General features: G+C 36.9%; 1 protein-coding gene across 6 annotated transcripts in view; it reads left to right on the top strand.

Annotated features, from left to right (window-relative positions):
* PAPOLA (poly(A) polymerase alpha) overlaps positions 1–12,694 on the top strand; it is a 66,369-nt gene that overhangs the window by 24,804 nt on the left and 28,871 nt on the right. For all 6 annotated transcript variants that reach the window (XM_033191408.1, XM_033191411.1, XM_033191409.1 and 3 more), the window contains 8 exons: positions 2,164–2,273; positions 2,692–2,745; positions 6,494–6,605; positions 7,330–7,419; positions 7,510–7,648; positions 9,200–9,272; positions 10,604–10,724; positions 12,001–12,085. In XM_033191408.1, the coding sequence (XP_033047299.1) occupies positions 2,164–2,273; positions 2,692–2,745; positions 6,494–6,605; positions 7,330–7,419; positions 7,510–7,648; positions 9,200–9,272; positions 10,604–10,724; positions 12,001–12,085 (784 nt within the window). The remainder of the gene's footprint in view (positions 1–2,163; positions 2,274–2,691; positions 2,746–6,493; positions 6,606–7,329; positions 7,420–7,509; positions 7,649–9,199; positions 9,273–10,603; positions 10,725–12,000; positions 12,086–12,694) is intronic.

Here is a 12,694-nt window from a genome sequence, read left to right as displayed (position 1 = left end):
AAGATTAAATAAAATTAGCTTAGTGTGAAGACTCATATCTGTAATCTTAGAACTTTGGGAGGCCGAGGCAGGTGGACTGCTTGAGCCCAGGGAGGTCAAAGCTGCAGTGAGCTGTGAGTGCACTGCTACACTTCAGCCTGGGTGACAGAACAAGACCCCGTCTCAAGAAACAAAAATAGGCCGGGCGCGGTGGCTCAAGCCTGTAATCCCAGCACTTTGGGAGGCCGAGACGGGTGGATCACGAGGTCAGGACATCGAGACCATCCTGGCTAACATGGTGAAACCCCGTCTCTACTAAAAAATACAAAAAACTAGCCGGGCGAGGTGGCGGGCGCCTGTAGTCCCAGCTACTCGGGAGGCTGAGGCAGGAGAATGGCGTAAACCCGGGAGGCAGAGCTTGCAGTGAGCTGAGATCCGGCCACTGCACTCCAGCCCGGGCGATAGAGTGAGACTCCATCTCAAAAAAAAAAAAAAAAAAAAAAAAGAAACAAAAATAAAAAATAAAAAATTCAGAGTTTCAGTAGAGGTAGCCACATTTTGTATGTTCAGTAGCCACATATGGCTAGTGGTTACTGCATTGGAAAGTACAGATATAGAGTAGTTTTTCTGTTGGAGAGCTCTTTTGGACAGTGCTGCTATCTACATGTATATCATTTTCCCTCACCAGAAGAATATCACTCTGGAAATAGAACAAAAATGAATTCCAGCTTTTAAGAAAACCTCGTGGATGCCCCCCGCTAATACCTTTATAGACAAATTATAAAATATAGCTAAGCAAAAACCCCAAAAATGTGTATTCATAGCCATTGATAATCAGTTAATAGTTTATGCTTGTAGTTATTTCCTCTGTGCAGATAAATACACAATAAAAATGTTACCACGGCAAAGAACATTTATTGAGCTTCTTTTCTTTCACCGAGCACTGGGATCTTCATTATCTTATTTAGTTCTTCCAGTACTGTTATTCTCACATAACAAACAGAAGCCTGAGACTAAAAGAGGCAGTAAATCTTGAACAGTTCTTCTCAGCCTTCTACTGACAGGGTAGAGACAACTCACACATCCTGAGGCTCTACTGTCTTTGGGTCTTGCTCTGTTGCACAGGCTGGATGCAGTGGCACAGGCTTGGCTTACTGCACCCTCCACCTCCTGGGCTCAGGTGATTTTCTGACCTCAGCCACCTGAGTAGCTGGGACTACAGGCACACACCACCATGCCTGGCTAATTTTTTTATTTTATTTTGGTAGAGACAGGGTTTTGCCATGTTGCCCAGGCTGGTCTTGAACTCCTGGGCTCAAGTCATCCACTTGCCTTGGCCTCCCAAAGTGCTGGGGTTACAGGCATGAGCCACCACGCCCAGTCGAGGCTGTATTCTTTAACTATGAACTGTATCTGCCAGGTTAGTGTTGTCTGTTTTCTAGTATCATTCCCTTTCTCCATCTCCCATCACTCTGTCCCATTAGTACATTACTTTTGATATATCCTGTGTGCTGTACAACCTTCTTCCTGTTCTTGAATATTCTATTACAATAAATAGCTTTCAGAGTCATACCTCAACATCTTGGCTTTTAGGAAAATGACTGTTGACCTGATTCCACATTAATCTCTCCCTTTTGTGACCCCAATTAGTTGATTTTAATTCTCCTTTTTAAAATTCTGCCTATGTACTCAGTGCTGGCCCCTTATCAAGCACTGAATTAATGACAAATATGTTACCATTGTCTACGTCTTTGGATTCTTCTGCTTGAAGTTTATTTTGTAGGTCCCATTTAGGGGCCTGGTAGAGAGCCTATAAGCACCAAACACGTAGTACATAGAGGAAAACTATTTTTTTGTTTAACCAATGAACATGGCTTTGACTAATGACATCAAGATGTTGGGTGTATGTTTGAATAATTCCCTCTCCATGAAAGTACTTGCTAGCCGTCTTTCTTTGGGCTCCCAGTTTATCTGGGCCACTATAAATAGAGGATGCTGCAGGATCAAAATACACCCCATCAATTAAAATCATGTTTGTCCTCCATTGACTGGTAATTTTTAGTAAGTTTCTAGAAGCTCACCAATATGTTAAACAGATTCTCAACATCAAATACTACCATGATAGGATGCAAAATAATTTTCTTGTAATATTAATTAGTGGTTGATGGGCTTAATTTTTTTTAGGTGCTGATATTGATGCGTTGTGTGTTGCACCAAGACATGTTGATCGAAGTGACTTTTTCACCTCATTCTATGATAAGTTGAAATTACAGGAAGAAGTAAAAGATTTAAGAGTGCGTAAATGTTCGGGGTGTAATGGGAGGAGTTATGAACTTTCATTTAGTGAGTTGAGTGAATTTTATGATATAGCCATCATTTATTGAGTTCTTGCAGTTTACCAAACCCTTCTAAGCACTTGGCATATGTGTTTGTGTTTTATTCTTTACAGCAAGTGTAAAATTACAAACTCATTTACAGATTAGGAAATTGAGACAGACAAAATAAATATGAAATAATCTGGCTGCAGTCATACATCTGATGAGTGGGTGAAATCAAATGTTTGAACCTTGATTTCTGATCTGATTTGTCCGATTCAAGAGCTCAGCCTTAAAGCTAGCTATTTTTGTGTCAGGTGTTTTGCTAACGTACTAAAACTAGTAGAGGCCTACAGTGTAGTTTCAGAGACCCTAAACTTGTTTACTTTTCTTATAGGCTGTTGAAGAGGCATTCGTACCAGTTATTAAACTCTGTTTTGATGGGATAGAGGTAAGGTATAGTTCAAATTGACAGTTCTTGCTATGTGCTGTCACTGATTGTGATTGATACAGGTTAAAAACTTGGTTTATTTTAAAGTTTACAATTAGTAGTTGGTTGATATTAACAATTAAGGCTTTTAAATGGAAGTGACTGCCTGTTCTTTGTAGAATGTATTATTTTAAGTCTTTTTAAAAATACGAAGTGAAATTTGGAGCTAAAACAGAAGTAGTGAAACCTTAAGATTGAAATGCTATTACAAAAAAGTTTTTTTGGTAGCTTTTCCATATGCCAGTTTTGTGTGCTTTTAGTCTGATTAAGGCAGTAGCATAATGTATTTTTGCAAGTAACACTTTGCTTTGACTTAATTTAAAAATTGGGAGGAAAGTGTCAGTGCTGAAATGTTTTCCAATAGGGGAGGATTTATAGACTCAAATTCTTGAGATGATGTTCATTTCTTCTTGCTGCTTTTGGTGTGTATAATTAAAGTGATGAGAATAAAGTTGACAGTGAAGCAACTTTAGTAATTCATTACTTTTGCTGTACCGAATAGTACTGGAAAGTCACAGATAATAAAGTGAAGATTGTAACATTTTGAAAACTGTAAGAGAAATAATTTATTGAAGCTGGGCACAGTGATGTGCACCTATCAGGAAGCTGCTACAGGAGGATCTCTTGAGCCCTTAAATCTAGCCTGGGCAACATAGCAAGACTTCATCTCTTTAAAAAATAAAAAAGATAAATCACTGTTGTGCTATTTTGCAAAAAAAATGGCTGCATCTAAAGTTGCTGCGTAAGATGCTCAACTCTGTATTTTATGAAAAGTCAAGTGACTGACCTTAATAAGTAGACATAAAATGTTAAATTTGGTAAGAGATTATCAAGTTCATGTAGTTTTGATTTACTGTCAGTGTTTTAAGTAAATGTAAAAATAATCTGTAATATAAAGTATAAGGTGATGCTTCATTTTCCTTAAAAGAATATTACTGGCCGGGCGCGGTGGCTCAAGCCTGTAATCCCAGCACTTTGGGAGGCCGAGACGGGCGGATCACGAGGTCAGGAGATCGAGACCATCCTGGCTAACACAGTGAAACCCCGTCTCTACTAAAAAATACAAAAAACTAGCCGGGCGTGGTGGTGGGCGCCTGTAGTCCCAGCTGCTCCGGAGGCTGAGGCAGGAGAATGGCGTGAACCCGGGAGGCGGAGCTTGCAGTGAGCTGAGATCCGGCCACTGCACTCCAGCCTGGGCGACAGAGCGAGACTCCGTCTCAAAAAAAAAAAAAAAAAAAAAAAAAAGAATATTACTGACAAAAAGAACATTTTTTTGGGAGGAGACCTGACCTAACTTTGTAAACGTTACAGGATCAAGATGGAAAGTTAGATGGCTACTTAAAGCATTTAATGTGTTAGTTTTCTATTATACATGCTATATTAAAAAATAGTATTTTAGGAACATAATTTTAGGAAATTTAGTAATCATTTTCACATTTCAGTATTTTTTGAAGTAATTCCATCCTTTAAAAAATGTGTTAGTATTATTACTGAGTTGTTTTTTCAGTTATCTAGTTTTATGAGCCTATAATCTTTATTTCTGTCCAAATTGGGGGAGATACTAGACTTTGAAATCTGTTCTTTTTCATTGGGCAGTTTATCCTAGACCACAGGTACTTATTTGTGTAACAGTACAATTTTTTTTTTCTGTAGGTGTGTTTAAATGATATTTTAAAATGTGCTCCTAAAATACTGCTTTTTAAAAAATGATCTAATAGCTGGGCACAGTGGCTTATGCCTGTAATCCCAGCACTTTGGGAGGTTGAGGTGGAAGGATCACGAGGTCAGGAGATCGAGACCATCCTGGCCAACACGGTGAAAACCCATCTCTACTAAAAATAGAAAAAAGTAGCCGGGCATGGTGGCGTGCGCCTGTAGTCCCAGCTACTCAGGAGACTGAGGCAGGAGACTCACTTGAACCCGGGAAGTGGAGGTTGTAATGAGCCAGGATCCTGCCACTGTGCTCCAGCCTGGGTGACAGAGCAAGACTCTGTCTCCAAAAAAAAAAAAAAGTGATCTTATAAAAGGCTTGTTTACAGCAGTATCCGCATTTTTGGAACCGTGAAATCATACCCTCAGGGATAACTACCAAATCTGTGCTGTTTCTTTGCACTCTTACCTTTCCTTTAGAAAAGAAACAATTTTGTCAGCTGAATTCTATGTCTTCAAAATTAGCCTTAACTCTGGTTGTTTTAGACTGTACTTTCCCCAGTGTTTTTGTTTTACTTAAAACTCAACTGGAAAAACATACTGTAGTATTACAGACACAGAAGTTCTCAGATACAATGGGATCTCTTTATTGAGAGTTACTTTTGGCTAAATATAAGGATGCTTGCCTTATATTTGAATACTTTTAAGTTCTCATGTATAATGAGATCTCCCCTTACTGAGAAGTATTTTTGGCTAACTATAAGGCTATTTGCCTAACTATAAGGCTATTTGCCTAAATTTGGGTGCTTTTTAGTATGTATTCAATTTATAATTCATATAGATGAAGAACTAAACAGATAACTTTAATTCAGTATATGTATTTAGTAGACTTAGTATACCTAGTAGATGGATTTAACAACCTTAATAATTGTGATTAAACTCACGACTAGGTATTTGTACATTTCCGTTTCTGTTTTAAAAATACTGCCTTTTTTTTTTTTTTTGCCTGAGACAGGGTCTCCCTTTAGGCAGGCTAGAGGCAGTGTTGCAATCACAGTTCACTGTAGCCTCAACCTGGGCTCAAGGGATCCTCCTACCTCAGCCCCCCAAGTAGGTGGGACTACAGACACTTGTCACCGTGCCTGGCTAATTTTTAAATTTTTTTGTAGAGATGGGGACTCGCTATATTGTCCAGGTTGATTTCGAACTTGTAGCCTCAAGCAGTCTTCCTGCCTTGGCCTCCCAAAGTGCTGGGACTACAGGCGGTAGCCACCATCCCCAGCCTATATTGCCATTTTTTCTTTTTTTTTTTTTTTGAGGCAGAGTCTCGCTCTGTCGCCTGGACTGGAGTGCAGTGGCTGGATCTCAGCTCACTGCAAGCTCCGCCTCCTGGGTTTACGCCATTCTCCTGCCTCAGCCTCCCGAGTAGCTGGGACTACAGGTGCCCACCACCCGCCCAGGTAGTTTTTGTGTTTTTAGTAGAGATGGGGTTTCACCGTGTTAGCCAGGATGGTCTCGATCTCCTGACCTTGTGATCCGCCCGTCTCGGCCTCCCAAAGTGCTGGGATTACAGGCTTGAGCCACCGCGCCCGGCCCATGTTTTAAAATTATCTGGTTAAAATACCTATGGTATGAAATAATATAGTTTGGACTTTTGGAGGGACATTGTCATGTTCATAGATAATGAAAAGATCCTGGCTTTAAGGATAATTAGGTTTTTTGTTTTGCTGTTTTGAGTCAGGGTTTTACTCCTGTCACCCAGGCTGGAGTGCAGTGGGACAGTTTTGACTCACTGCAACCTCCGCCTCCCAGGCTCAAATGATTTTTCTGCCTCAGCCTCCCACATAGCTGGGACCACAGGTGCGTGCCACCACTCCTGGCTAATTTTTTTGTATTTTTTTTTATAGAGGCGGGGTTTCACCATGTTGCCCAGGCTGGTCTTGCTCAAGTGTTGCACCTGCCTCAGCCTCCCAGAGTGCTGTGATTTTTTTTTTTTCTTAATAGAAATGCCTTAAAAGTAGTTTGACAGATATGGATTGTTGTTTTGTTTGTGTTTCAGATTGATATTTTGTTTGCAAGATTAGCACTGCAGACAATTCCAGAAGATTTGGATCTACGAGATGACAGTCTGCTTAAAAATTTAGATATCAGATGTATAAGAAGTCTTAACGGTATGAGAAAGCCTACTTCCTTTTGTGTACTTCAGTTTTTGTCAGATATTAGTTATTTTTACACAAGTTTTGTATTGAAGCTTTTTATAGCTATATTGTTAACAGTAGTGAGTTAAATAAAATGTACTTTGCCTAATAAACTACAGAAAGAGTATGTAGTAGTTTATTTCACTCTTAGAGTATTTTATACTGTATTTCTTCTGTCATTAGTGGTACTCAGGACACTTGAAAAGACCATCTGGCTTTTGTACTCTGTTGCTAGTGATTTAGGTTTCATGGCCTAACCCTTATTAATTTTGATCCTGTTATTCTTTAGTAATGCTTTCAGCATTGCTGAGATCAGAAAGACTACTTTGGTACAATTTTATATTAGCATAGCTTGTTACTGTGCTCTTGAAGAGCAATTCTTGGAAACTTGAGTGGATTAAGTCTTCCTCAGTATATGTGGAAAGTTTTAATTGTGAGTCTAAAATTCAAAATTAGGCAGGTTACAATTTACTTTGGTTTCTTTGGTCAGTGCTTATGATAGGAGATAAATGCTTTAGATTTTTTTTTTTCCCCTCTTAATTGAATTAGCTTTACTGGTTCTACCAAATGAAAATTTATGTTTACTTTTAACTTCAATCTCAGAAAATTTGGAAGCATTACCATTAAACTTTTGATGATTTAATGTTCTGTTTTTTTTTGTTTTTGTTTTTTTGTTTTTTTTACCCCTATTAATTAGGTTGCAGGGTAACCGATGAAATTTTACATCTAGTACCAAACATTGACAACTTCAGGTTAACTCTGAGAGCTATCAAACTATGGGCCAAACGTGAGTTCAGAATTTGTTGGCTGGCTTATTAGAAATGTTCAAGCTTTTGTTCAACACTAACTTATCTTTTTGCTTTTCCCTTATCAACAGGCCACAACATCTATTCCAATATATTAGGTTTCCTCGGTGGTGTTTCCTGGGCTATGCTAGTAGCAAGAACTTGCCAGCTTTATCCAAATGCAATAGCATCAACTCTTGTACATAAATTTTTCTTGGTATTTTCTAAATGGTATGTGTTTAGATTATATTAAAATAAAATTGATTGTAGACACTGAAGTTTAGTCTTATTTCTATGACATTTCTGCAGCTGGTTTCAGATTCAAATTTTAGTTCATGATGTAGTCATGTAGGCAGCCTTGGAGATCACATTGTATTTAAAATGGCAAACTGAAACTCTATTTCTTTTCCCTAGTTTGGCCAGGATAGTAAGGCAGATTCTATTTGTACTTCCTTGCATAAACTTACCCCTGAATAAACTCTGAATTTTAGCAGCTAAGATCCAATGTATTGATAGGTTGGGAAATCGGTTACTATACTTTTGGATAAAAGTTGTACACACCACCTCTTGCACTCTTTGAATCCTCTGTCAGTATAGGCCATTGGTTTCTTGTGATTGTTTCTTTTCTTTTTGCTTTCAGCATTTATTTTGGCCTAATATTAAAGATACGAATTTTCATAAGAAGCTTTTAAAGAATAAATTAACATTAAGTGCTTCAGGACAAAAAGGAATTTGAGATTAGTCATTAACCCAGGAGAGTTTTTTTTTTCTTTTTTTTAAGTTTCTTCATTTCATTTCCACATTTGTCAACTATGATTTAAGAAAAAGTAGGATAAAAGATTACTGCCATTTTATATTAATTGCCTTGGCCCAATAGGTGAGGGTTCTTGGTTTTTAATCAAATTAAGATAAATCGTCCATTCCTGTTCTTATGAACTCCTGCTCCTCCCTCTGCAAAAGAGATGTTCTTTTCTAGTAGTTTTATAAAAATTAGAGTTATTTGAGACAATTTAGAACTGTGTTCAACTGGAGGAAAAATTTAAAAAATTTAGAACCATGCCACACTTTTCAGTACACATTCTGGCTGTTTGGGGATTTAGTAGCACTTATAACCAGGTGTGATAAGATTAAAGAATGTCAGAAGTTCTCTTAATGCTACACATATATAAGCAAATAATGTTTTTAAGAAGCTAACCTTGATGTTAAGAATGGCAGGTGTTCTCCAGTTTTTACTTCTTTCATACGGGACCAAAGTAGCTAGTATATGGAACACATATGAAAATGTGTTTATGCCACCAAGTTTTACTTCTATACTTGTCTTAAGACTTTTAAGTCATGAATCCTAATTAATTTTCATAATTATTCATACTCCTATGTTATGATCAGAAGTAACTTTTAAAATTATCAGATGACTTTAGATAGAACTAGTATAAAGGCAGGAATTTTGTCTTTCAGTGGAGATTTATTCTGTTCAAAGTTGAAGTGGACACATCATTATCTTGGGATGGTACTTCTTTATTTAAATAGTCCTCTAACGTTCTTTGAGTGGCAGAGAATGTATTTTGTTTCAGTCTGAGAACACTACCAAATGATTTAAGTTCATTTCATAGTTAGGAGAAAAAGATTTTTGAGTAGTCTAATGTCATCAGAAAGGAATAAAACGTATGTACCAAGAAGGCAGAATGAAGAAGGATCACATTCACAAATGCTGTATGTTTAACAAAATACGTTTAGATGGTAATATCCAATAGTCTTATCAAGTGCTACAATCTTTTTAAACAGGGAATGGCCAAATCCAGTGCTATTGAAACAGCCTGAAGAATGCAATCTTAATTTGCCTGTATGGGACCCAAGGGTTAGTGTATTATTTTTTCCCCTACCAATTCACACTGTGCAATAACAAGTAAAAATCATCTGCATAAACTCCAGGGAGACTTCCAGCCTTTTACTTATGAGTGGTCATGTCCGTATTACACTTTCTTTTAGATAACCTCAACTATAATTGTCCTCAACTATAATTGATGTGAGAAGCATAATTATGTACCCTGTAAACCACATTTAATTGTACATAGTTTTTAATACAGATTTTACTAACATTTTAATTTATTCTATATAGAACTACTTTGTAAGTCAAAGTTGTGTGGGCATTTGTGCTTTTAAAAAAATAAAAGGATACTAAAAATCCCTGTATTTTTTTATTTTATCTAAGTATTTTGCTAAAGTTGGGTTGTTATAGGAAAGCTGTTACTTAATGTTTACATGTGGCATATAACTTCTAAGCAGTCTCACTTTAAATTACCATGATGTAATTGTAAAAAAAAAAATTGGTTTAGATTATTTTAGAGATTATAAAAACATGGTTGGGCTAAAGAAGACCTTCCATTCTGTTTCTTGGGAAGTTACAACATTTACCGCTTACTCATTTTAAATGTTAACAACATGCACTTTATAAACTGATAAAAGAAATTTAGGTTTGAATAAGATTTCCTAAGTTTATGAAATCCTATTTTTCTAATTTATCTTACTGCGATATCAAAAATTTTAAATTCTGTTGAATTACATCAAGCTGTGCATTTTTAGGTTTTCCAATGCCTCAAGGCATTTACTTTTAGAGGATGTGAATTTACAACTTCCTTTGTGGAAATGTGCCACTTACCTGATATACAGATTTAAAATTAACAGTATAGCATTTCATTATCTCCTAACATTTCAACATGGATAATGTAGTTTCACCGTGTGTTAATAAGCTTGAACTCCTTAATAGTTTAAGGGTATAGTAAGAACTTAGGTTTCTATCTTGTTGAAAATTAGCTTTACAAAACATATTGTAGCATGACATGTCTCTAAAGGTAATTGTATGTGCATCCCCATTTCTGTTGTTGAATAAAGAAAAACTAAACATCAGTAGATTCCCAAGCAGAACTTTTTTGTTGTTGTTCAGCCAGGCACACTTTCTAGTAAGGTTGCCAAAATCCAAATTGAAACAGATCATTAGTTTAGATGCAATCTTTGATTCTATAAAAATTCCTATAAAAACAATGTCTCTCTACATGGTTTTTCTTTCTCAACTCCAGCTGTGAATGAAATAAAAAATATAATCATTGGTTCAGTTTAACAAGGGGTAAAAAGCCCAAGTATCTGTTGCATATGTACTTGAAGAAACTGATTGGCTGTTGTTGTATGTAGGTAAACCCCAGTGATAGGTACCATCTTATGCCTATAATTACACCAGCATACCCACAACAGAACTCCACGTACAATGTGTCCGTTTCAACACGGATGGTCATGGTTGAGGAGTTTAAACAAGGTAAGTGTTTATCCTTATGCTCTGATTTATACACGAAGGATTTACATACCATTGTAGACCCGGTAGTCAACTGTGCAACTTATATTGAGAGATTCACTGAAGTGGATTTTGGTGTTCATTTATTGCAGTATATATTTGAGAACTGCAAAAAATTCCTTTTAGCCAATTTATGTTTTATAACAAGTTGGAAGATTAACCAACAGTTAAAACCAGTAGGCAGGCCGGGCGTGGTGGCTCACGCCTGTAATCCCAGCACTTTGGGAGGCCGAGGCGGGCAGATCACAAGGTCAGCAGATCGAGACCACGGTGAAACCCTGTCTCTACTAAAAATACAAAAAAAAAAATTAGCCGGGCGCGGTGGCGGGCGCCTGTAGTCCCAGCTACTCAGGAGGCTGAGGCAGGAGAATGGCGTGAACCCGGGAGGCGGAGCTTGCAGTGAGCTGAGATCGTGCCACTGCACTCCAGCCTGGGTGACAGAGCGAGACTCCGTCTCAAGAAAAAAAAAAAAAAAACCAGTAGGCTGGTTTAGTTCCATACTATTGCCTTGTAAAATTATAAATGATAACAGTTTGTCTACACTGGTTGAAATGAGAGGTGTTTAGCAGGCTGCGTACTCCTGGGAAAGAACTTTGAGCAGCAATGGGGCCAAACCACCCAATTACATTCCATTATTTTGGAGGAACCTTTTAACTTTTGAACGCTACTTGTGCTGTTAATTTGAAGATATAGCTACTACCAAATAGTCTTTGAGAGAAATAACTCAAACAAGATTAGTTTGACTGAAAACAGTGGTTTGACTGAAAACAGTAAAGGAAATAGAATCAGCTGTTTGACTACTAGCTTTAAATTTAGACATTTAAAATTCCTGAGTATTTTATGCTTTAGTTTCATCTTTAAAGAGGCCCATCAAGGGAAGATGCTTCTATCCCTTTAGAAACAACAGGGAAACTTGTTTTTAGAAAGACAAGAAACAAAGTATATTGGAAATTTTTCCTTCTTGAGTAACTGGAGTGTTTAAGAAAGAAGGTCATTCTATGAGCATGGCATTTTAGAATAATCGTACTTTACCAGAAACCTGGTTCTGAAAAAATCTTCCAGCTTTTTAAAAAAAGTATGTATGTATATAAGAATATGCTCTAAAATCATAAGCTAAAACTATATATGTTATAATTCTGGTTTTAGGATTATAGTGAGTGCATGTAGTATGATTAAGATTATTTAAAATTCTAGATTATAGACTGAAGTATGCAAACATTTTAATATGTTTTTAATTTAGGTCTTGCTATCACAGATGAAATTTTGCTGAGTAAGGCAGAGTGGTCCAAACTTTTTGAAGCTCCAAACTTCTTTCAAAAGTACAAGTATGTATTTTAAGGCATGTCGGACATGTTGCTCTCTTAAGTAATGGTTTAATGGTAGCACATAAGACCTTTCTTGCTGGATTAATGTTTTGGATTTTCCTTTAAACATCTGTAGAATTTTCTTTCCTGTCACAAGGACATACTGTTTTTAGTGAACTCCTTAGATTTTTTTGGTTGAGGTAATGAATGTGAAGCCCCTTTGATTTTTCTGCTCCATTTAACTGAACTCCTGCTACGTTTGTAGCAACATCAGTTCCGTAGGCATACCTCAGTCATGACAAAAACAGTACATCTGTGTAGTGGCAAGTGGATGCATCCTGAAAATCTGTAGTTAATAATTCTCTACTAAGATAACAGTATTTTCATCTAATTCTGGAAACTCGTTAATCACTAAGAATCTTTAAAACAAAGACAAAGCTAATAAAATGTCAATATATAGCTAATTAAATGTTTTCAATAGTTACAGCACATTATTGGCCTGCCATTTTCCCCCAGTGTTAATAAAGCCCCTTCAAATATTTCTGCAACTATCTTTCATGAATCTAAGTGGGTGTTAATAATTTTAATTAATGGTTTAATGCCTTAGTACAGGTTAAAAGCTTCATTAAT

This window comes from Trachypithecus francoisi, unplaced genomic scaffold (genome assembly GCF_009764315.1).
Source record: "Trachypithecus francoisi isolate TF-2019V2 unplaced genomic scaffold, Tfra_2.0 Lachesis_group3, whole genome shotgun sequence".
NCBI classification, from domain to species: domain Eukaryota; kingdom Metazoa; phylum Chordata; class Mammalia; order Primates; family Cercopithecidae; genus Trachypithecus; species Trachypithecus francoisi.
The sequence above is the reverse complement of the archived record's forward strand: the minus strand, read 5'-3'. Positions and strand labels throughout refer to the sequence as shown.